Below are 24,759 nucleotides of genomic sequence, written 5' to 3' on the forward strand. Positions count from 1 at the left end.
GGAGTAGCTATTTATGAATTAAGAGTTATCAATGAACATTATGTAACAGGAATGTCCAGGTGAACAAAAAGGAGAGTAGTCGTTGATGAAGTCCAATCAAATCAATCCGGTTTAATACAGTACTACAGGAAACACCTACAGAACAGAAGCATATACCATGTCTAACGGTCCTTATATATTAATGACACGGCACTGAATGTTCTGTAAACACCAGCCAGAGGATGGTAGGAAGTCACATCAGCTGCTACATAATCACACAGTGTCACAGATACATTATCAATGTGTCCTCAAATCCAAATCCAGTATTGCGTCAAACTTTAACCATAACAATCAACACTGGCAGACAATTGATACTGGCAGTTAAACAGGTAAAAAATATATATATAATCAATAGTTAGTTACAATAGATCAATTTATACTAACAGGCGCAAAGCGACTTAATTAAATATAGATAGGTTACCCATGGAAGTGCATCAGTCTGTGTCTCCACACACAATTATGTTTATTACATATCAACAGTAAATCAAATACAGGGAAATAATTGGCCAAATAACTTCCCTTTACTGCATAGCTGTTATTTATTCTGTGCCACTTTCTGGATGTCTGGAAAATGTATGATGTAAAAATGATCATACATTTTCATATTTTATCATATTTAAGTTTCTGGTTAAAATAAGAAGCACACATTTCAGATGGTAGCCCATGCACATTTAATAGTTCACCTGGAACATAGCATGCTAATTATTTATACCTGTCAATACATATACATTGAAATAGACAAGTATTTATTTTCTTTGTGAGCAAATTGACATCAAACTCAGAGGTATGACAATAGTTTTGGTATGAAAGGCATGAAGTAACAAATACTTTGAAAAGTAAGACAACATCACAACAGTGTTAAAAACAGACATTATGTATTACTGGAGAAGGCATTTGACTTTCAAGACAAAAAATGCAAAGTTTTGTTTTCAAGATACAGGACAGCAGCTCAAATGTGTGTCCCGTGTCAAACTAATGAGCAGGGACTCCTACTTCTCAGCAATCTGATGTGCAATATTAATGTGGACTTCTAACAATGTTCTGTAAGTTCAAGCTAGTTCAGTCATATGTTGTTGATCCAAGAGCCGGGATCGTGTGTGTATGTACTATACCCCTTCTCCTCTTACTGGTGGAAGTGAGAATATGCCTCTCATTCCACTGTCTGATGCCCTTTCCCCGAAGGCCCTGCCATGTTTTCTCCCTGTTGTGAATGTGCCTTCCTAGTGAGTCTATTTGAAGCACTTGCAGCAGGGATTGCATGTAGGCCTACAAATTGTTCCTCAATGTGACTTGTTTGAAGCCTAGTTAATGCACTTGTGATAAAGCATTTTCTTTTGGACACTTGTATAGTCTCTCACAACTGTGTGTGAAAACTCATAAGCATCTTCAGATGAGCCAGATCACAATTCTCTCCAGTGTAAACAAACTGTTGAAATTTTGTTGTGCATGCTGAATTCTGATATTTTGTGCATTCTCATTATGCCTTGCTAAATTTCCACTGTGCAAAGAAAGGCTTTGCCACAATCACGAAAGAGATGTATTTCTCTCCTGTTTGGATTCTCAAGTTCTCAAGGGGTCAGTGCTGAGATATTTCTCACAAACACAGCAATTAGCCTATATGATTTATTTCCTGTGTGTCTTCATGTGCATTTTAAGATTTCCATTCTGAGCAAATCCTTTGCCACAATAATCACAACAATATGATTTCTCCCCTGTATGAATCCTCCTGTGCACGCTCAGATTAGCAGTATTGCTGAAACATTTGCTACAATCATGGCAGCTGTACGATTTCTCCCCTGTGTGAATTCTCATGTGTCCTGTATAATTTGATCTGGTGCTGAAACTTTTGCCACAAACAGAACAGTGATATGGCTTCTCCCCAGTATGTCTCCTCCTGTCCACTTTGAGTGAATCCTTGGCCACATTCATTTACATTTACATTTAAGTCATTTAGCAGACGCTCTTATCCAGAGCGACTTACAAATTGGTGAATTCACCTTCTGACATCCAGTGGAGCAGCCACTTTACAATAGTGCATCTAAATCATTAAGGGGGGGTGAGAAGGATTACTTATCCTATCCTAGGTATTCCTTGAAGAGGTGGGGTTTCAGGTGTCTCCGGAAGGTGGTGATTGACTCCGCTGTCCTGGCGTCGTGAGGGAGTTTGTTCCACCATTGGGGGGCCAGAGCAGCGAACAGTTTTGACTGGGCTGAGCGGGAACTGTACTTCCTCAATGGTAGGGAGGCGAGCAGGCCAGAGGTGGATGAACGCAGTGTCCTTGTTTGGGTGTAGGGCCTGATCAGAGCCTGGAGGTACTGCGGTGCCGTTCCCCTCACAGCTCCGTAGGCAAGCACCATGGTCTTGTAGCGGATGCGAGCTTCAACTGGAAGCCAGTGGAGAGAGCGGAGGAGCGGGGTGACGTGAGAGAACTTGGGAAGGTTGAACACCAGACGGGCTGCGGCGTTCTGGATGAGTTGTAGGGGTTTAATGGCACAGGCAGGGAGCCCAGCCAACAGCGATATGGTTTCTCACCGGTGTGAGTCCTTTTGTGTCCGATCAAATTGGCAGCATCACTGAAACACCTGCCACAATCATCGCAGCGATATGGTTTCTCTCCTGTGTGAACCCTCATATGCTTTATCAGCCTAAGCTTCGTGGTGAACATTTTACCACATACATGACAAAACTCAGGCTCAGCTACGACGTGAGTTTGGAGGTGATCCTTCATACTCTCTTTAGAATCTAGGTGCTTTCCACACACACCACAGAGATGTTCTTTATCCTCTATATGTGCATGACTTTGCACATGATTAAAAAAGGGACGCTTGTACCGAAAAGACCTCCCACAAACCTTACAAGAACATAGAGTACATTTCATGCCATTTGCACTGCTATAAGTTTGTTTCCTTTTTTGTTTTCTTCTGGTCTTTGGTTTGTGTGACTTTAAAACAGACTGCGCTCTTTTGCTTTCCATCCCATTGACATGTTCACTATTTTTACTCTGAGCTGAAGAACAGGTTGGTTCTGATATTCTGTAGTTCTCTCCATCAGATTCTGTTTTTATCTGTCCAGTTACAATGTTTGGTTGAGAGTCTCTCTCCCTATTTTCCTCACTTTGGATTTGCACGGACTGAGTTGGGTCCTGATCATAATCACTTACACAGAAAGGATCAAGTATGAACTCTCTGGTGTCAGACTCCAGCCACTGAAGTTGCTTTTTGAGTTCCTCCTGCTCCTTTTTTATCCATATGGGCTCGCTGTCCTCCTGTCCAAGACTACGGCTCCAATCCTGCTCACACGGCTGCTGCTCAGGGTGAACCTCCTCTTCCAATACACTGAGCTGCTGGAGGTCTGGAGGGAGAGATGTCTACTAACATTACAATACAACAGAAATCAACATTGATAAAAGGTCAAAAATACAGTTCTGGTAAATTTAACAGCTGCATAATGGAGTAACATACCCGACGCTTTTAGATATACAAATCCATCAAATATTGACTGAATTATATGACATATACAAAAAATCTAAAACGGGGAAAAAAAAACAATTGGGCTATGTGGCAAGTGAATTTACACCCTATAAAAACAGAAAAATAATGGCTGGAACGGGAGGAATCCTGAGGGTGAGCGTGCGCGTTGCTTCTTCAATAATGTCGAGATATAATGTTACTTCTGTGGACACTGACTCTCAAATGAAATAACCAACATTGTCAATTTGTATGAAATGTAGGTTGTATAATAAATGGCACAAACCTGCTCTTTGTAACTTTATCTTCGTTTAATAACGATGTCAAGTATATTCTGTAGACGGTCGTTCTCCTCTTTCGAACCAGAAACCTCTTCCTGGTACTCCGCTATCGTTTTTTCAACTGCCCCGAATATCTCCTCAGCAGCCACAGTTAACCGCTGGTTGAGAAACACTCTCAACATCTGTATTTTAGACATTTAATATGCTAGTGCTAGCTAGCTAACAATCAGTGACAACGCTCTTCGTTGACAACAATTCCGTTCATCAATGATAGATATTTATCAGCTGTGCCAAAAGCCTGCGTAGTGTGTGCACCACGGTTTAACGCATTGTGTAATGTCGCTACCTACAGGAGTGGCGTGGACGCCCTGGCTAGTCTGGCTACTCTTCTTCTATGGATTAACCCAAGCAGTCTCCTAGTCTATCGGTTTTATCTGAGCCTCAATGTCAAAGAAACTAAACAATGATGTCGCACGTGCATCGGAGTCATGCCTTTCCAGGGTATTTTACAGCTTGTTTCTAGCGTCACTTTAAATAATTGGATCCGTTTTATTTTCTTCAAAATCTTAAACTAACCATGGGTAGGCCTGCACTTTTTGGCATTTTCTTTAATAAAAGGTACATTGTAAAACTTTTCCCTGTAAATTTACAGCATTATACTGGCACCACAGAGGCCAGTTTAATACTGTAATTTTGCTTAACAGCAGTGGCCAAACAGTTCTATTTTTGTTTCATCAGACCAGAGGACATTTCTCCAAAAAGTCTGATCTTTGTCCCCGTGTGCAGTTGCAAACTGTAGTCTGGCTTTTTTAGGACAGTTTTGGAGCAGTGGCTTCTTCCTTGCTGAGTGGCCATTCAGGTTATGTTGATATAGGACTCATTTTACTGTGGATATAGATACTTTTGTACCTGTTTCCTCCAGCATCTTCACAAGGTTCTTTGCTATTGTTCTGGAATTGATTTGCACTTTTCACACCAAAGTACATTCATCTCTAGGAGACAGAACGCGTCTCCTTCCTCAGCGGTATGATGGCTGCGTGGTCCCATGGTGTTTATACTTGCGTACTATTGTTTGTATAGATGAACTTGATACCTTCGGGCATTTGGAAATTGCTCCCAAGGATGAACCAGATTTGTGGAAGTCTACAATTTTTTTCCTGAGGCCTTGGTTGATTTCTTTTGATTTTCACATGATGTCAAGCAAAGAGGCACTGAGTTTGAAGGTAGGCCTTGAAATACATCCACAGGTACACCTCCAATTGACTCAGATGATGTCAATTAGCCTATCAGAAGCTTCTAAAGCCATGACATCATTTTATGGAATTTTCCAAGCTGTTTAAAGGCACAGTCAACACAGTCAACTTAGTGTATGTAAACTTCTGATCCACTGGAATTGTGATACAGTGAATTACAAGTGAAATAATCTGTCTAAACAACTGTTGGAAAAATTACTTGTGTCATGTACGAAGTAGATGTCCTAACCGACTTGCCAAATCTATAGTTTCTTAACAAGAAACTTGTGGAGGGGTTGAAAAGCAAGTTTTAATGACTCCAACCTATGTGTACAGTGAGGAGAACAATATTTGATACACTGCCGATTTTGCAGGTTTTCCTACTTACAAATCATGTAAAGGTCTGTCATTTTTATCATGGGTACACTTCAACTGTGAGAGACGGAATCTAAAACAAAACTCCAGAAAATCACATTGTATGATTTTTAAGTAATTAATTTGCATTTTATTGCATGACATAAGTATTTGATGCATCAGAAAAGCAGAACTTAATATTTGGTACAGAAACCTTTGTTTGCAATTACAGAGATCTTGACCAGGTTTGCACACACTGCAGCAGGGATTTTGGCCCACTCCTCCATACAGACCTTCTCCAGATCCTTCAGGTTTCGGGGTTGTCGATGGGCAATATGGACTTGCAGCTCCCTCCAAAGATTTGGAGGGAGCCACTCCTTAGTTGCCCTGGCTGTGTGTTTTGGGTCGTTGTCATGCTGGAAGACCCAGCCACGACCCATCTTCAATGCTCTTACTGAGGGAAGGAAGTTGTCCTCCACTCAATACGGTGCAGTCATCCTGTCCCCTTTGCAGAAAAGCATCCCCAAAGAATGATGTTTCCATGCTTCATGGTTGGGATGGTCTTCTTGGGGTTGTACTCATCCTTCTTCTTCCTTCAAACACGGCGAGTGGAGTTTAGACCAAAAAGCTCTATTTTTGTCTCATCAGACCACATGACCTTCTCCAATTCCTCCTCTGGATCATCCAGATGGTCATTGGCAAACTTCAGACGGGCCTGGACATGCGCTGGCTTGAGCAGGGGGACCTTGCGTGCGCTGCAGGATTTTAATCTATGATGGCGTAGTGTCTTACTAATGGTTTTCTTTGAGACTGTGGTCCCAGCTCTCTTCAGGTCATTGACCAGGTCCTGCCGTGTAGTTCTGGGCTGATCCCTCACCTTCCTCAATCATTGATGCCCCACGAGGTGAGATCTTGCATGGAGCCCCAGACCAAGGGTGACTGACCGTCATCTTGAACTTCTTCCATTTTGTAATAATAGCGCCAACAGTTGTTGCCTTCTTACCAAGCTGCTTGCCTATTGTCCTGTAGCCCATCCCAGCCTTGTGCAGGTCTACAATCCCTGATGTCCTTACACAGCTCTCTGGTTTTGGCCATTGTGGAGAGGTTGGAGTCTTTTATTTAACCTTTATTTAACTAGTCAAGTCAGTTAAGAACAAATTCTTATTTTCAATGACGGCCTAGGAACAGTGGGTTAGCTGCCTGTTCAGGGGCAGAACGACAGATTTGTACCTTGTCAGCTCGGGGATATGAAAAAAATCATACAATGTGATTTTCTGGATTTTTGTTTTAGATTCCGTCTCTCACAGTTGAAGTGTACCTTATGATAAAAATTACAGACCTCTACATGCTTTGTAAGTAGGAAAACCTGCAAAATTGGCAGTGCATCAAATACTTGTTCTCCCCACTGTATATAAACTTCCGACTTCAACTGTACATATAAAAAATATTCAAATAATGTGTAATAGTACAGTATAAACACCATTAATCATATGAACTTTAGAAGTGTAAAAGCACTATTCCTTACATCTGCCAAGAGGAACAGAGATTCGTCCTTCTCTTTGAAGTGGGTCATCAACAAAAGAATGGCGGCAGTGGCTTTTAGATCGTCATTGCCTCTGATGTAACTGTCAATTTAATTCTTCAGGCACTGGATCTCTCTCCTCAACTTGGTCTTTTGGCTTTCAAAAAAGTTAACAATTCTCTTACCCTTGTTCAGGAGAGCTTGAGTCAGGCAACTGTCAATCACGATGCCAGTGAGGGTATTGAAGTGGTTGCTGAGCCATAACTTGGTGAAAAGGAAAGGCCACTGATGATTGGAGGAGGACTAGTGTCCTATCCATTGTGACAGATACTATCCATTCTTCATTTTTCTTTTAAAAAATACAAAGAAAAAAACAGTTAGGCTATGCGCTGCACTCCATACCAGCACAAGAGGACAAACAAACAATTTACAGAAACATATGTATATTTTGTACTTTTATGTATTTTTGTTATTTCTGTCCCTTTTATTGCATGTGCCTTGCTTCCTCATTGCATAAGCCATTTATTATGAGGGCAAACAAATTAACTATTTACAGAACCTTTTTAACCTTGTGTGTGTGTACACTCTTAGAAACAAGGGTTCCAAAAGGGTTCTTTGGCTGTCCCCATAGGAGAACCCTTTTTGGTTCCATGTAGAACTCTCTGTGGAAAGGGTTCTACATGGAACCCAGAAGAGTTCTACCTGGAACTAAAATGGTAATACTTGTACCTGGGATCAAAAATGGATATTCAAAGGATTCTCCTATGGGGACAGCCAAATATCCATTCATAACAATTACATAAATATGTTACATTTATCAGTGAAGATCTCACCTCTTTGGATGAAGGACTGAAGCAATTCCCGGCACTATATTGGCATCAAATGGTATTTTATGGCCTCCGGCTGAATGTATTTAAGGTGTTTAATATTCAGTCCAACATTTGCCCTCAGATGCTCTGACAAAGATCTCATCGTCTCGGCCTCCAAGGTGGGCAATTAGTGTTTAATTGCATCTTGAAGACCCTCCATGCCTACACTGGTTTTACGGAAAACACACTCAGACTATCTGCATTAGCACACACATAATTAATCAGAGAATATGGTATAAAACGAATCCGAGATCGACCAGTGACACAGACTGATACACTCCAACAATTAAATGGACCTGGGATTCTGTGACCAGAATCAATGAGATCTTTCCAAATTTGTATCGTCATCATTTTCTCCCATTACCACAATGCCTTTAGTGTATGCTTTTACTTTGTATACGATTTTAAACACCTCTGCAATGCTTTGCTTTGTGAACCCGTTTGACTGTACAACTCCCTGAATGGCGTTGTTATATAACTGCTTCTCAAATTCATTCATGACACCAACAACTTCAATGCAATGCGGAAACAATTGGCCGCTGCGTAAGTAAGACTGGTGCTTCTCAGACAAGTAGGAGGGCTGGCTCTCAAACCTCAGTGTCCACAAATGAATGAGTCGCCCAAATTGCAGAATGAGGTCGGGGTAGTGTAACAAGTAATGACGAATGAGTCGCCCAAATTGCAGGATGAGGTCGGGGTAGTGTAACAAGTAGTGATGCTTTGGTGCAAGGGCACTCTACTCCACAAGCAAAGCTGTAGTTCGCCACATTTCTATGTTTTTTTTTTTGCATGAGTAATGAATGCTTTAATATTTAGAAAACAGAAATTGCAGGATTTACACCTGTACATTTCCAATAAAGCTAATTCCAGCTACCAGCCAGCCTGCAATATGAAAATTACACAACACCAGCCACGAAATTGCATGAACACGCCAAGAGCTATCAAGCTATACTTTACCATGCAGTTCATGCCAACCACACAATCTCAAGAAAAAATAGACTACAAGGCTAAATAAAATATCAGTCCGTGCCTGATGTTTCAGATATCACTAATTTAACATTGCATAATTAATGGTTGGATACGGAAAACTTCTGAAAGAATAGCAAAGCACGAGGAAAATTTAACTCACGCGGAAAATGCCACGACCATCCCCCTGAATAATGCTAGCAAACTAACCACACAATCTGAAGAAAATTAAAATAAAACATAACATTATTAATACCCTGCAGGGAAAAAGATCAGTCTGTGCCTGCTGTTGATTAATTAATTTAGTTAATGGACTAATAAGGATAACAAAAGCTGGGGGGATATTCCACTACACTTTTGATAAATCACACGCACCCCCAGACTGAATAGAGCTAACGTTAACCAGATATATTTAGAGAAAGGTGTCCAATGTAGTTCGGCAAAAATCGTAATTAATTCGCCAGAATATGTTCCAACTTCACCCCATACGTATTTGTAGCGCACTAGATCCATGTTGAATGACAGTTTTCTGGTCCAACCAGAGGGTCGAGTATGCGTTTCACTAGCCAATCAGTTTTTTGGAAGTGCGATAGAGACAGTGCCACAAAATGAATAGGCAGTAACAAACGTTACAAAACCTGGCCAGATCATTTCAAATCATCAGTCTCAAATCTAAGTTATGTGACATCTCCTGAGTTCTCGGACTGAATTATTTACATGCTTTAATTATTGAACATGTTTTTTCAATGGCATCAAATAGCTAAGTAGGGATAAGAGTATGGCAACAGATTTGGTGTGTTGATTATTTATTTTTTTGCCATCAGGTGTGCACATTAGAAAGATCACTGAGGTATAAAAAAAAGGACAGTAATGTAGGCATATGGAAAATGTCTTGGATCTTGTGATCACTGGAGGAAATGGTCAAAACAGATATGACATGACATTACACCATAGGAACATGACAAAAACAATCTTTATGCACAGACAGGTGCAAGATACGCCTCTAAATCTTGACCTTATTTGATTTATTTGACAAAGACAACGCACATTGATCAAGACATATTTCCATCTGCAGTCGATGGGAAAGTGGTTACAAACATGTAAAAGACAACACACACAAAATAGCCATAGATATCCTATAATTAAACATAACATAGTGTTCTATTTTGTTATAGTGTAATTATATGGCAATAGCATATGGCATATTATAATATTATATGGCAATAGAATAAAAAGCATCAGGATGTAACTTTTTCATAACAACAGTTGCCCTTTCCCCACACAAAGTGCTGTCATATATTCTCCCTCTCGTGGGTAATCCTTATGTGCCTTCCAAGGGAGTTCATCCATTTGAAGGATTTGCCACAATAATTACACCTAAACGGTTTTCCGTCAGTGTGAATTGTCTGATGCCTATTCAATGCGCTTGTTGTCATAAAGCATTTTCTACATATAGGACACTTATATGGTCTCTCCCCTGTGTGACTCCTCACATGCGCTTTCAGATGATGAATATTGCTGAAACATTTGTCACAAACACGGCATTGCCATGGTTTCTCTCGGTTTTCCTGACTTTGTATTTGGTAAAGATATGAGGACTGAGCTGCTGGGTTCTCTCCGTCTTCCTCGCTTTCTATTTGGTGAAGGTATGAGGACTGACTTGGGTTCTCACTGTTTGTCTCACTTTGTATTTGGTCAAGATGTGATGAATGAGTTGGGTTCTCTCGGCTTTCCTCACTTTGTACTTGGTGAAGATGTGATGAATGAGTTGGGTTCTGAATCGGATCATAGTTACTTTTCAAACAGGAAGGACTGAATGTGAAGTCTTTGGTACCAGACTCTAGCCATTGAAGTTGCTCTTCCCTCCGACTGGTCCGGAGTTCCTCCTGCTCCTTTTTAATCTGTGTGGCCTCCGGACCATCCGGTTCCAGACTAGGGCTCCACTGCTGCTCACAGTGTTGCTGCTCAGGGGGAAGATCCTCGTCAGAGACAGTCAGCGGCTGGGGGTCTGAGGGAGAATGGATCAAAAAATATCAAATTACATGATGAAAGCAATACATATAAGCAGTAATAAGTAGAAAACAAAGACACACCAAGTCTGGATTCAAACCACAGCCGGGATTCGAGCACCTGCCACTCATGGCTTATGCGTCCTCCCACCCCATGCACAAGATTGTCTTTTGATTCTTACTTTTGTAAAACCTACAGCATAGTGAGCATGCCGAGTTGAAGCAGGCCAGGCAAACCTGCATCTTTTGGGGGTCTGACAAAACATGTAGAATGCAGGTAGCTAGTTGAATTAGTTCTTGAGAATCCAAGGGGCAATGCTGGGATTGCAATTTGAGTCAGAATGGCAAATATTAATGAGCTTCACACCAATCTGTAGTAGCTAGATGCAGTACTATCAAAGCTGTATAAACTAAGTATCTAGTGCCCATAAACGTTGTAAAAAGTCACAAACCTGTTTTTTGTAACCTTAGCATCCCCCGTAGACGGCTGTTCTCCTCTTTCGTGCGGGAAACTTCTTCCTGGTACTCTATAATTGTCTTTTCAATTGTCCCAAATATCTCATCAGCAGCAGCTGTCAATCTTTCGTTGAGAAACAATCTCAGCAACTCTATTTTTGACATTTTGAGGAATGCTAGTCGAGTAGCTACCCCAAGTAACATAAACAAAACAGTGAGGTTCTTACTTCCGGTCACGTGTTTCTCTCTCACGATTTTCTAAATAAAAGTCCCGTCGAGCACTCTGAAATGGGATAAACTGAAATAAGATATGAAAATTGTATTATTAAATTGAAATTGGATTGAGTAATAATTCATGCTCCCAGAAAAAAATTAAGAGAAAGACAAAACTATTTAATAACTATATAACTATACATGTTTATAACTATATAGACTATGCTATTTAACATATTTTGAGAAAATCTATAATCTATTGATAGATTGGCGCAGCGGTCTAAGGCACAGCATCTCAGTGCTAGAGGCGTCACGACAGACCCTGGTTTGATTACAGGCTGTATCCCAACTGGCCGTGATTGGGAGTCCCATAGGGTGGTGCACAGGTGGGTTAGAGTTTGGCCGGGGTAGGCCGTCATTGTAAATAAGAATTTGTTCTTAACTGACCTGCCGAGTTAAATAAAAAATAATACATTACAGAAGAATAATGTAAGAGTGTAGATTGGTTAAATTTGTTTGGTAGGCTAATAATGATCATCAGCAGCATCAGAGCTTTGAGAATCCTAATTACCCTGACTAAATTGTCACATGGAATTTGACTGCCTTCATGACTCGTGACCGCCAGTGTGGCAGTAATATGGTCACCGCAACAGCCCTAGCCATACAGCATATTTTAGTGGTTCACAATAACGGCCATATGGATGTGGAATGCGTGTTGAGGAAGACAGCTGTGCCCAACCAGGTGCAGTCAGTGGAAGATCTGTAACCCGGTTGAAGACAACAACCCTCTGTCGCGAGAGCTCACAGGAGGATCTTCAGTGGCCAAGGAACCGTCTCCGGGGCAGGTTCAGTGGGACAACATGTCTCCTGGAACCTGAGCCAGAACAACAGCTTCCCTCCCTGTCAACCTGTCTGTACCGGACATTGTTAAAAAAACAAGGGCACCTGGGGCATGCAGGCACCCTTGCTGGCATGGCGCTGTCAGCGTGTCACGTTCTGACCTTAGTTCTTTTGTTATGTCTTTGTTTTAGTATGGTCAGGGCGTAAGTTGGGTGGGTTGTCTATGTTAGTTTTTCTATAATTTGCTATTTCTGTGTTTGGCCTGGTATGGTTCTCAATCAGAGGCAGCTGTCAATTGTTGTTCCTGATTGAGAACAATATTTAGGTAGCCTGTTTTCTATTGTGTTTCGTGGGTGATTGTTTTCTGTTTTCTGTTGTGTGTCTGCACCAGCCAGAACTGTTTTCGGTGTATTGTTTTTTGTTCTGTGTTCAAGTTCTTGATTAAAAGATATGGACACATAACACGCTGCACCTTGGTCCTCTTCTTCTTCCACCGATGACAGCCGTTACACAGCGAAGCAGTAGGAGGCTATACGGCAGGCAACAGTTGGACAGCGCACCAACCCCAACTGGCACACTATGAGGAGAGGGAGGTTGACGGCCAGCAATTATGGAGCAGTGGTTAGAGCCAAGCGCTTAACTCCGTTGCTGCTAAAAAAGGTCCTCAGATCAGTCGTTGGATGGGCTGTTGTCTGTAAGGTGGGCCACAGATAATGAAGAGGAGGGCATCAAGGCATTCAAATGACTACAGGGATGGATATGCAGAAGTCAGGGCTTTAGGTCACAGGTTCCTTTAGGTCTGGGATCCTGGGTGCCACACCGGGGGGTCACAGTAGTGGTGGAGGTCAAGTGTCCCTATGGTGCAAGGGACCTTACCATTGAAGAGGCCGTGAAGTCGAAGGATTTCTATATCAGGGAGGGAGGGTCTTGCTGGCACCAGGTGCAAGGTCAGCACCACATCACTGGAAGGGACACCTGCTTCTTCATTGTGTGGACCACCAAAGCTTCCATCACCATCACCATCACCATCCCCATCCAGTGTGACCACCCCTAACAGAATCATATTGCTCCTCCTGTCAGTACCTGTTTTCAGGGAAGCCAATGGCACAATATACATTCGAATTTAAAAGGTGAACAGTTTATGTTTTACATTGAAGTAGGCCTCTATGTATGCTACTGTAAGTACAGTAAGTAAATTTTTGTTGTAGTTTGCCCTGGACAATGTTTAAGAATTCACGGGCACTCCATCATATTTAGATTGGGGGAAAGCCCCCAATGTTGAATTGAAACATTCACTAACAGGTGCACAACCATTTGCCATTATTTTCTCTTTCAGAAACGGACACAGTCCTTTGCCGGTAACATAATTACTGCAAATGATTACAGAACACAGTAAATAGACTGGTAGCTTATGTCAAATATTTGACAGTATGGGTAGCCTATTACTGTGCGATATAGCAGGGATTCCCAAACTTTTTCACTCAGGTCACCCATCCAGCATTGGGGAACATCCTGCGCAAGCACTGTTCATGACCCAAACTATTCACACCCCTCTTGTTGGTGGAGGGACCATTTAGCAGGTTTAAAGTTTATTTCCTGCAATTCTACACAATCGGCTGGTCCTTGTTCCTCCGCTGCAACACCGCCGCTCCGCCTACGTCCACCGTCTACACCGGGCTCCTGTTGCCGATACGCGACCCAGTGTTGGCGGCTATCCAGTCCCTCCTTGGCACCTTGAGCTCTGTTGATGCACGGCTCGTTATGAGGGGTGATCCATATTATCTAACTGCCTGAAGACCAAGATCCTTCAAGGGAAAGACGTCAGCATCTTGCTGCCCTCCCACGAGTTTGACTGGAGGGTCATGGCTTGTGAAGATATACAAAAAATGTATTTAAAACCTCTGTTCCCAGGAAACAGCATATCTTTTCCATCGCAAAGTTTGTGGTAACATTTATCGTTTTCCGGAATTTTCATGTTCCCCGCTCCATGTTTCCCCTCTGGAGAAGAGCGCTTCATAATTACATCTCTAAGATTTGCGCCATCCCACATTGATTATAATCAGTAACGATTTTAGCATGTACCGTTGAAGTCGGAAGTTTACATTCACTTAGGTTGGAGTCATTAAAACTCGTTTTTCAACCACTCCACAAATTTCTTGTTAACAAACTAACTTGTAGACCTCCACAAGTCTGGTTCATCCTTGGAAGCAATTTCCAAATGCCTGAATTTCCAAATACCACGTTCATCTGTACAAACAATAGTATGCAAATATAAACACCATGGGACCACGCAGCCTTCACACCACTCAGGAGGAGATGCGTTATTTGGTGCGAAAAGTGCAAATCAATCCCAGAACAACATCAAAGGACCTTGTGAAGATGCTGGAGAAAACAGGTACAAAAGTATTTATATCCACAGTAAAACGAGTCCTATATCGACATAACCTGAAAGACCGCTCAGCAAGGAAGAAGCCACTGCTCCAAAACCGCCATAAAAAAAGCCAGGCTACGGTTTGCAACTGCACATGAGGACAAATGTCATACTTTTTGGAGAAATGTCCTCTGGTCTGATGAAACAAAAATAGAACTGTTTGGCCATAATGGCCATCGCTATGTTTGGAGTAAAAAGGGGAAAATTTGTGGGCAGAACTGAAAAAGTGAGTGCGACTCTGTTACACCAGCTCTGTCAGGAGGAATGGGCCAAAATTCACCCAAATTATTGTGGGAAGCTTGTGGAAAGCTACCCGAAAAGTTTGACCCAAGTTAAACATTTTAAAGGCAATGCTACCAAATACTAATTGAGTATAGGTAAACTTCTGACCCACTGGGAATGTGATGAAAGAAATAAACGCTGAAATAAATCATTCTCTCTACTATTATTCTGACATTTCACATTCTTAAAATAAAGTGGTGATCCTAACTGACCTAAGACAGGGACTTTTAACTAGGATTAAATGTCAGGAATTGTGAAAAACTGAGTTTAAATGTATTTGGCTAAGGTGTATGTAAACTTGCGACTTCAACTGGAAATCTTGATTTAGCATTCTCAAAAAAATTGTTTAGCCACTACACAACACTAAACAATACATTAATTGGACTATAACGGTGACAAACGGTGCCCACAAACTGTTAGGGCCTACATAAAGCGGTCCCAACACCTTCCACTGCGAAACAGTTCATTCAACCTCATTTACCAACTTAAAAAAAAACATAGCTGATATGGCTGATTTGCTTAAACAAATGTGGTTTCTACTGACAATTGAGATGTAATTATGGCATAAGGGGACAACGAGCGGACAAGAGGCAATCCGTAATTTAGATTAAGACATTCATGAGCGAGCTAGGACTGACACAATCAATGTAACTATTTGTTCAGCACATTTGAAATGTACAGCGACAGAATTCAGAACATGTGCCATTCTTACAGTATTCTCCCCGTACACCAAGTCAGAACCGTAGGATAGATAAAGGGGGCATATAAACAGACAATGAAAGCTCTTACAATATTCAATGATGACATTTCTCTAAAACAGGCTATAGGCTACATGTGCACCACCAAGTCAGAACAGTATGCTAAATTATGGGGGTAAAAGGTACCAAATTATTACGGTGAGGCACATGGGCTACTAACAGCTTACTACACAACATACACTTATGTATACTGTAGCTATGAAAGTAATACTATCTCCCTGGCATATTGCATCATTTATGCAGCAGCATACAGGACATTTTTGGACTCTCCTTATTGTGTTGTGCTCACTTTGAACAGGAAGGTGGCGCGGCTGGGTCCTAAATGGGAAAATTTTGTCATCAAACTTTTTCATCAAAGTCTGGCATTCTCTGGATTTATGGTGCTTTCAAGACAACTGGGAACCCTGGAAAAAAAACAAAGTTGCATCATGATATTAGTGATCTTCAGGTCAGAGCTCTAGAAAGAGGCCTGAGTTCCAGACACGGAATTACAATTTGAATCACCGTTCAAAATGTATTTTCCCAATCGGATCTCGCTTTTTTTCCCGAATTCCCAGTTCTCTTGAACTTCCAAACCACTCATTGTTGAATTTGCGATTTATAACTTGTTGTGTAATGTCTATGTCCAATGGCCAATGAGCACCGATATGTTTTATCTATCATTTCTCTTCATATGAAAAGGATTTGCCATTAGATAGTTGACTTGATTCATGATGATAACTGCTAGATTGCTAGCAAAAATGTTGAAAGTATGAAGTTGACATGATCAGTCCAATCAAAGCTATTGTAGATATAACGTGATTTGACGTAATTTTATCTGTGGCCAATGACCTTCTAATGTAACTCTATGGCAGCACCCAATGGACTTGAATTTTTTAGCTCTCCCGTAGATTTTGCAGTGATGTCGTGTCCCCATGAGTGACAGAACACTGAGCCAATTACGGTGCAACTGGAGAACATTACCAACTCCTACATTCCGTATTTTCCCACCACAGAAAGCTCTGCTCCTCATTTTTTCCTCACTGGACAGATGTGCTGCTCAGACTGAATTAATAAAATGTGAGTTCTGTATGTGTTGTATAATACCATACTATTATATAAAAAATATATTTTTTATATACAGAGATGCTTTTTTATGGTGTGGTTTTGGATTTTGATTTCCTCCTGTGTGTGCATGTTGTTTTAAACGTCTGTTCAAAAAATTACTATAATTTGGATCAACCCTTTTCTGTTTCATTTCTCCTCTTTTCTCAAGTAATATGAACTAGAGCTGCAACCACAGCAGCCACACTAGGTATAATTCCACCCTCACCCTGCAGCAACTAAATCATTGGCCATGCTTTGCCTACACCTCATATGTTATGTGGCAATCAATTGGCCATCATCTCAGGAAAATGGTCCTTTTACCATAGCTATCAATAGCTACATTAGTTGGCGAGTTTCCAATTACACGCATTGCATATAGTGGTGGAAAAAAATCCATTATTATATATTTTTATGTGTCACAATGTGAGGCACTCATCAGGCAGGCATTGAGTCCGATACGTGTCCCTATCACTTTGTATTACCGCATGCATGGCTGGGTTCAACGCAAAGCAAACGTCTCATTTTATCATACAAGTTGCATTACAGCATGCGTCAATCCAGGCAACATGTGAAACATACAACATTTACTGTAATACAGCCTCTGCAGAAGTCAGGGCATTCATACTTCTTGTGCTTCATGGAGCAGCGCAGAACTGTTGAGCATATCTGTTGTAAGGGACAGGAGGTTGGTGGCACCTTAATTTGGGAGAAGGGGCTCTCGGTAATGACTGGTGTGGAATGGTATCAAATACATGGTTTGTAAGTGTTTGATGCCATTCCCTTTTGCTCTATTGCAGCCATTATGAGCCTCCCCTCAGCAGCCTCCTATGCTGCTCTGTCTCCTAACCTTACTTCCCACTAATCAAATCATCAATATTTATTAAGTAGATTCATTCATGCCTCTGTTGCCAGATTTGTACATGGTGGGATTGTCATAAGGAGTTCAGCATTGTGTAGGGAATGCTGAAGAAGGCTGTGTTCCTATTCGTTGCTTTTTTCCTTACCCTGTGACTTAAACCTCACTTGACAGCTTCACAGTTCAATGTAAGGAGAGAAGAAGCCACATAGGAAAAGAGGATAGCACTTGACCTTTTGAAACATCTCCACTGCCAAAGAATGCTACAGAAGAGAAAATCAATTTTGTTTGATGATGTTGGTGATTGGGCATGGCCTAGTGGACATGATATGAATTGCACCATTATCTACATGAACTCTCAGGAATTTGGCATCACATTACCGAAGTACTGACTGGCTTTACACAAAGGTAGGAATGCAGCCTGCTAGTATTCAAGATCATGTGCTGTGTGTCAATAACACAATAAAAACAGGACACAACTAGTCTCTAAACCTTTTATTACAACAACAGTCAGCCCCCCCTAACAAAACATGGTGGACATGTAATGGACACCTCCCTCTTGACCGAGTAGCCAATGAGAGAGCGGATCATGTGTTCTATGGGAAGGGATAAGACCCAAAACATAAATTACACAAAGAGTCATCTGTAGTACAAAGACAAGTGAATCTGATTGCTAGTTTTGACACTGTATACATAAAAGTTTGTAAACTTTCAAGTAAAGGCATGGGTTGTTGTTCCATCCAGGATGGTGTGGTCAAGCACAGTCCCTTTAAAAAACAGTAGTGGAGGGTAGTACAAAAAGAACTCAGTGGAACTAACACCTTTCACTGCTGTATAGTATGCGTGTCAAACTGTTCCTTTTCTTTGAAACATTAAACCAAAAAAAAGAAAGAGGTAAAGACATCACACAAATATATATAATTTTTAAAAAAGGCTAAGGGAAGGGGGTTCTAAGTGCTGAGTTTTGAGGATAATGGCTCAGGTTTCGTCTGAATGGAGTTGGCCTCAAATATGGACAAATATGGTCTGGCCACTTCAGGGTTTTTATTGCTTGGCGTTGATGATGTCAACGAACTCTGGCTTGAGTGCAGCGCCGCCAACCAGGAAACCGTCCACATCCTTCATGCCTCCCAGCTCCTTGCAGGTGCCACCTGTCACGGAACCTGAGGAGAGAGAACAGACAGATATGAGTGAGGAATGGAGTGATGAGGGACAGAGTGGGGGGGGGGGGTGAAGAGACCACTGTATGCCCCTACCACTGCATGCCCATGACTTGAATTAGATTAGCTATGCAATGACAAAACCTATTAATCCCCATTTGTGGTTGTGGCGTGAACAGCGTAAGTGTGTTTAAAGTGTGTGAAGCATAGGAGTTGGGTCTCACCTCCATAGATTATCCTGACAGAGTTGGCCACTGCCTCAGACACATGGGCCTTGACCCACTGCCTCAGTTTGTCATGAACGTCCTGGGCCTGAGAGACAAAGATAAGAAAAGATAAGGAAAAAAAGAGATTGATATAAAACCATGAATATGGGTTCCAAAGTCCAGTAAGCTCTGACTTTAGCCTTCAATTTAGTGATGCATCTCAAATGGACAACACATTCTGCTCTAGTCCAGACTGAATATATGCAGTATAAAGAGATTCAGGCTTTTAATCACACGTCCCCATCCGTCCCAGGTTCTTTCCATTGCGGTCATACAATAGTAATGATGACAATAGAAGAAACACTTACCTGGGCGGGGGATGCGGTCTTGCCGGTGCCGATGGCCCACACGGGCTCATAGGCCAGAACAACCTTGGACCAGTCCTTAATGTTGTCTGCAAACAGAATTGACATAATGAATACAGTACTGCATTCACATTAATCAAAAAGGAGAACTCAAAATGGACAGTGCCATCATGGACACGCTGGATGTAACCAAGTTGTTAACAAAAAGGAAAACTAATTAATCACACTGAAAGTCCCAATCATGTCTGTGGCGGGCACACTATCCCTTTACCAATAGGATGTATTCACGCAGCAGTAGTATTACTACATTCAACGATGTTAGAATCGCTACAAAGTAATACAGGGTACATACAGTATTTGGAATTTATTGCTTACTTTCCAGATACAAAGAGGCCTTTGCAGGTTATACGATTGTTATATATTATTGTCATGGTTCTTGACATGTTTAACTCTTCTCTGTGCATTGTAAAGTTCAGGGCCCATTTTCAAATATATAAAATGCAAAACTGATGCTAGATCAGCACTCTAACACACGGATTACAGGCTCTGATAATATGTGTACGCCTGAGGAGAATCTGTGGTTTTGTGTAACACACTCATTATGAAGCAGTGATTTCAGTGACAATACCTGCGAAGTGCTTCGTCTGTGCGTTGATGACCTTCTCTGTGATGCCAGCTTCCCTCTCGTCCAGCTTCTCACCGATGCAGGCAATGACACCCAGGCCATTCTCCAGGGCGTGGGCGCACTTCTGACCAATAAGCTGTCAGGACACAAACAGTTATCCGATCAGACAGGTTGTTCATTTATTGTCATATTTTACACATTTCCTCTACTTGAGGACCACCTTGAGTGTAAAATGGAGATTAAAATTATGACGCATAGATTTGTCACTGCTCCTCAAATTGTTCTTTTCAAGGTCAATTCACTGTTGAAAGAGACATAATCCAATACTGTGTCATGGCCCTGTTCTTGTGATAGTCTGCTGCCACCTCCCGAGACTACACATTCATAAACACCAGCACTCGACCAAATAAGCCATTTACCTCATCAGTCTCTCCAAAGACCCAGCGCCTCTCAGAGTGGCCCAGGATCACCCAGTGCACGCCAACGTCCTTGATCATCGCAGGGCTGAGTAGGAGAGAGAGGGGCCATAAAGGAAGTGAGAGAACGGAAAAAGAAAGAGCATGTGAGTAAAAGAGATTAGCACACAAAGTACAGTCCGCCTGCAGGGTTGGTTCAGTAAAGCAATAGTGTCCTGAAGACACTAGCATCCGCAGTTACAGGGCAGGTCCATTACCTGATCTCCCCGGTGAAGGCACCCCCCTTGACCTTGTAGCAGTTCTGAGCGGCCACTCCGATCTTAGGGTCCAGCTTGGCCCTGGCGAACTCAAGGTAGATTGACGGGGCGCCGCAGACCACCTCTGCAAGCAGAGAGAGAGAGAGAACCAACACGGTCATGCACTGACCACTATTCTCAGGGTTGGAATAACAGACCGACCAGTTAATATTCTTAGAGTTGAAATCCTAAATTCCACTTCAGTTGAATTTTTTTACTTAGTCATGCAATGATGTCAATGTGTGAGACTAAGTGAAAATTCTAAGTGGAAGTTAAGATTTGCCCCTTGATGCTTCCATGGACACCCATGAAACAGTCATATTTCTTTAGACACTGAAATAGGAAGTGCACACAGCGATTGTCGGTGACATCTAGTGTCCGTGGGAAAGGCGTTCCTTCGAGTGGTGACAACTCCATGTAGTGGCTCACTCTACTATTCACTTAAGTGTACAGAACAAGGACTATCAATCAGAATGATTAGGCCTATTTGAGCCCGTGTTGGTTATACAGTCCAATACCAGAGTTTGCAGCATTAGTACACACTGTACAAGTGGGATATCCCCAGTGTTGTGGGGTACAGTAGGCCAGACACTGATATTAGCACTGTAACTATATCTTGGGGTTAAGTGTGTCTATATTAAACCCACACATTCACTATTCCCTCTGCAAAGGTAATTTATCCCTGCCAAGATTCAGTCCCCCACTGCAAAAAGGTCCTAGTTCAACCTCCAAAAGGTCACTAGAACTCAGCTCACAAAGGTCACTCATGTGGTAAAATTCTGCTGGGGTCGAACTGGACCTTAAATTTAAAGGTCAACCACAGGATACATTTTTTTAATACTCTGCAGGTTCATACAAATGGCCTAGGGAAGAAGTGACTTGCCATTGACTTTACATTTATAGAAAGAGACGTGGGAAAAGCAATACGCGAGCTTCAGTCGTCTGCTTTCACGCGTCAGTAAAGTTGTACTATGTAGATTAGCTAGAGTTGTGAGGGGTGGCTCTTTCTGTGGGGTAAAGTCCGAGGCTGTAGACAGATGTAGGTTACTACGCGGACATAACGTGTCCTTCGGCGCACTCCGAGGTGCAGCAGATAACGCCCATGTATCCTACAAAAACGACACAAAACCAGACTAAGTACTTGTAGCCTGTTCTTGAACGTGTGTGTTCAAATGCAAACATGCAATCAGGGCATACGCCTCTGTGGCAGTTTGGAAATGCACGATCTTGGTGTTTCCGCCATTCTCTCTGGCGGAGTGGGGAACTCTTATTGGTTAACACAATTAGTATGTTGCGCATAAATGAATTCGGGTCTAACGGTAGAATATGCATTTCTAAATTACAGTATTGTGATGGTGCAATGATATCCACTCTTGGTCCTCCTGGTAGTTATTAAAACAGGGCTCGCGATCGAATGGATCATTATAATGCATTAAAGAACAAAACAGACATTCCGCCCCTCGCTTGCGCCAGACTGTTGTGGCTACGTGCTGTTCGGAACGTACGCCCACTGTCAACGAAAATCCATTTAGCAAGTCATGTTCTTCTATCCTAGTTCAGTTTAAAATACTGGTTAAAAATCCCTTGACAATGGAGTTCACCGGTTACAAATGATTATAGGGGGCTTCAGTACCAAAATAGGCATATGCCTATGTATTCTCCACAAATTGTCACCATCGCATAGATCGCATCATAATTATGTAAACATTAGTGTCAGGGTATCCTATAATTTAAAACCATTGTGAAAATGGCAATGAAATGGGACCTACCGGAGTACAGCTTGGCTTGCCACCCATTGATTCGTGCACTGATACCAAAAAAATGACCTTCCCTAACCTTAGTTTCACGCTTTTCCCCCCCTTCTCTTGATGGAGAGCTAAAACAATTTACCTTACAAAAGTCTAATTTCACAATGCAAGTGTGCGGTGCGACTGGATAGGCTACACCAGGAACCCAATGCGACAAGTTACACCATTTCAAAGATCAACTCAAGCCTACTACACGAGTCAGACATTAAAAGCACAGAAGCCACACAGAACCACGCACCGGTGTTGGGGTCGAGCTTGGCAGAGTTCAGGGTTTTGATGAGTTCGCCAAGGCTTGCCTTGTCGCCATTCATCTTCCAGTTACCACCAACGAAGAATTTTCTGGACATATTTGCAGTATAAGGTTGTTTCTCGGCCTTAGAACTGAGCTGGATTCTTATCAGGCGGACCTACTTCGGGGAGAAGAGCAACGACCCCGGCGCAAGTCACTGTATTTATCATCATGGGCCACGTAACCCAACCTCTCAGTTTGTTCTATTGGTTTACAGAGACACGCCCAGAATAGCGTTTCCTTATGTACAATGTCAGCCTTTTATTTCAGTAAAATAAAGAGTACAGCCAACATTTTCAAAAAAAATGGATGTTCTTCAAATTAGGCTATCTTTGTTTTAAGCGTGAAAATAATATTCATGTTTCAGTACATGGGGATGAAATACATTGAAAACATGTCGAACATTCCCACAGAGCACCCACTGAAAAAATGTCCGGCTATCTCAAATAAAATGGCCATTCCGATCAGACGGCGAGCGGGGCCTGCTAAAACGAACGAATCCATTCTCACGCAAGAAAGCTGAGAGAATTCAGCGCTTTGATTGGCTAGCATTTCTATCTTTACTTTGCATACCCAAAATGCATTTCGCCTTATATTTCCCGCAATCTGACTTAAAATAACTTTTTTTACACAACAAAGCAAGCCATATTGAGTAACATTACGACATATTTATCACATAATATGTTAGTAACTGAAACATATTTTTTTGTACGCCTGATAGGAGCTAACTCTGACACAAACACTCACTGTAAATTTACAAGAGCGCTTGTGACTGTTAAGAAATTATGGAAAACTTGCTCTTTTAGTATTTGTCAAGTAGGCGTCTTCAATTGAAGAAGCCCCCTAACTCTGTAGAAAGTTAATGGAACATTTGTCTCTTCTGTTACAGATTGTATAGGGAGTGTATTGTACACAGAGAGTGTAGATTTACGCAATAAGACCCGAGGGGTTGTGGGAAAGTGGCCATATACAACAAACCTCAGAGGTGCCTTATTGCTATTAGAAACTGGTTACCAACGTAATTAGAGTAGTACAACTAAATGTTGTCATACCCCTGGTATTCGTCTGATATACCGTGCCAAGGCTGTCAGCCACTCAGCATTCAGGGCTCGATCCACCAGGTTTATGCAGCTGTCTAAGGCACTGCATCGCCATGCTAGATGCGTCACTACAGGCCCGGTTTCGATCCAGGGTTGTAAAATCACAACTGGCCGTGATCAGGAGTCCCATAGGGCGGGCACAATTTCTCCGGCGTCGTTAGGGGAGGGTTTGGATGGTTAGGCCATTGTAAATAATAATTTGTTCTTATTAACTGACTTGCCTAGTTAAATAAAGTTTAAATACAATTTTTTAAATCATGGGGTAGTAATCCTGATGTAGGTTTGAACACTCAGTGATGTCAATCCAATACTTTAACTATTAGTTACGCCAAGAGATCAGAACCCCTTGACGAGATTGCTATTATTGGGTTAAGTTCGGGGAGCGTTAATCGGTTTTTAGAAAGGTCAGATTGGTTACCTACCTCAACTGAACGGGAAGCAAGTCCTTGTGCTTCGCCATCTTTCAGGGCCCAAGCACGCCCGTCCGTGCTTTCGATGGCCCTTACAGGTCATCCCTATCCCACTTCTGACACAGCTGTGGTGTTAATCTATAATTATAATGGCTACTAATTCTTGAAGAATATCAATTATAAATGCCTCAAACTACAGCTTCAAATTCAAGTCAAAACTGCCATGTTGTTGACCTCATGTCATGGGGCTGTCAGTACCATACATTGCTCAATCTATGAATTTAAGTGTCCAGCCCTATCCCTCAGTTTAGGCCTATATATAAAACCATGTGGCGGGATAACGTTTTGTTGTTTTTCGAATTAAAGAGTGGGCCTTTAAGCATTGGGGGAAACAAACCTGGTGGTGCATGTACTTACCTCGGC

The 24,759-nt window shown here is 41.9% G+C and overlaps 2 protein-coding genes, 1 long non-coding RNA gene and 1 other non-coding gene across 4 annotated transcripts; 1 reads left to right on the forward strand and 3 right to left on the reverse strand.

Moving 5' to 3' along the window:
* Positions 1–232: 232 nt before the first annotated feature.
* LOC135521619 (histone-lysine N-methyltransferase PRDM9-like) lies at positions 233–3,969 on the reverse strand. The gene is made up of 3 exons (XM_064947327.1): positions 3,870–3,969; positions 2,492–3,390; positions 233–244 (listed from the first exon to the last, which is right to left on the reverse strand). The coding sequence occupies exons 1-3, from the start codon at positions 3,967–3,969 to the stop codon at positions 233–235; spliced, it is 1,011 nt and encodes a 336-aa protein (XP_064803399.1).
* A 5,550-nt stretch (positions 3,970–9,519) lies between these two features.
* Positions 9,520–11,415, reverse strand: LOC135523127 (uncharacterized). The gene is made up of 2 exons (XR_010452778.1): positions 11,192–11,415; positions 9,520–10,738 (listed from the first exon to the last, which is right to left on the reverse strand). It is a non-coding gene; the product is annotated as an uncharacterized LOC135523127 (long non-coding RNA).
* A 6,726-nt stretch (positions 11,416–18,141) lies between these two features.
* On the reverse strand, positions 18,142–22,973 carry LOC135522430 (triosephosphate isomerase B-like). Its single transcript, XM_064948667.1, has 7 exons — positions 22,776–22,973; positions 20,691–20,814; positions 20,437–20,521; positions 20,021–20,153; positions 19,396–19,481; positions 19,046–19,133; positions 18,142–18,824 (listed from the first exon to the last, which is right to left on the reverse strand). Exons 1-7 carry the CDS (start codon positions 22,882–22,884, stop codon positions 18,706–18,708), a joined length of 744 nt encoding a protein of 247 aa, XP_064804739.1. The 5' UTR covers positions 22,885–22,973; the 3' UTR covers positions 18,142–18,705.
* Positions 22,974–23,614: 641 nt separating this feature from the next.
* On the forward strand, positions 23,615–23,670 carry LOC135523249 (U7 small nuclear RNA). The gene has a single exon (XR_010452816.1). It is a non-coding gene; the product is annotated as a U7 small nuclear RNA (small nuclear RNA).
* The last annotated feature ends 1,089 nt before the right edge of the window (positions 23,671–24,759 follow it).

Source organism: Oncorhynchus masou, chromosome 30 (assembly GCF_036934945.1).
Source record: "Oncorhynchus masou masou isolate Uvic2021 chromosome 30, UVic_Omas_1.1, whole genome shotgun sequence".
NCBI lineage: Eukaryota > Metazoa > Chordata > Actinopteri > Salmoniformes > Salmonidae > Oncorhynchus > Oncorhynchus masou.

What these genes read in the sequence shown, in the direction of transcription:
- LOC135521619 (XM_064947327.1), bottom strand. Translation starts at nt 3,969, where the DNA reads ATGTTGAGAGTGTTTCTCAACCAGCGGTTAACTGTGGCTGCTGAGGAG. An exon ending in GTACCAGGAAGAGGTTTCTG is followed by an intron (nt 3,391 to 3,869) that starts GTTCGAAAGAGG and finishes CTCTCCCTCCAG; the next exon opens with ACCTCCAGCAGCTCAGTGTA.
- LOC135522430 (XM_064948667.1), bottom strand. Translation starts at nt 22,884, where the DNA reads ATGTCCAGAAAATTCTTCGTTGGTGGTAACTGGAAGATGAATGGCGAC. An exon ending in CAAGCTCGACCCCAACACCG is followed by an intron (nt 20,815 to 22,775) that starts GTGCGTGGTTCT and finishes CTCTGCTTGCAG; the next exon opens with AGGTGGTCTGCGGCGCCCCG. An exon ending in TCTTTGGAGAGACTGATGAG is followed by an intron (nt 20,154 to 20,436) that starts GTAAATGGCTTA and finishes GTGTCCTGACAG; the next exon opens with CTTATTGGTCAGAAGTGCGC.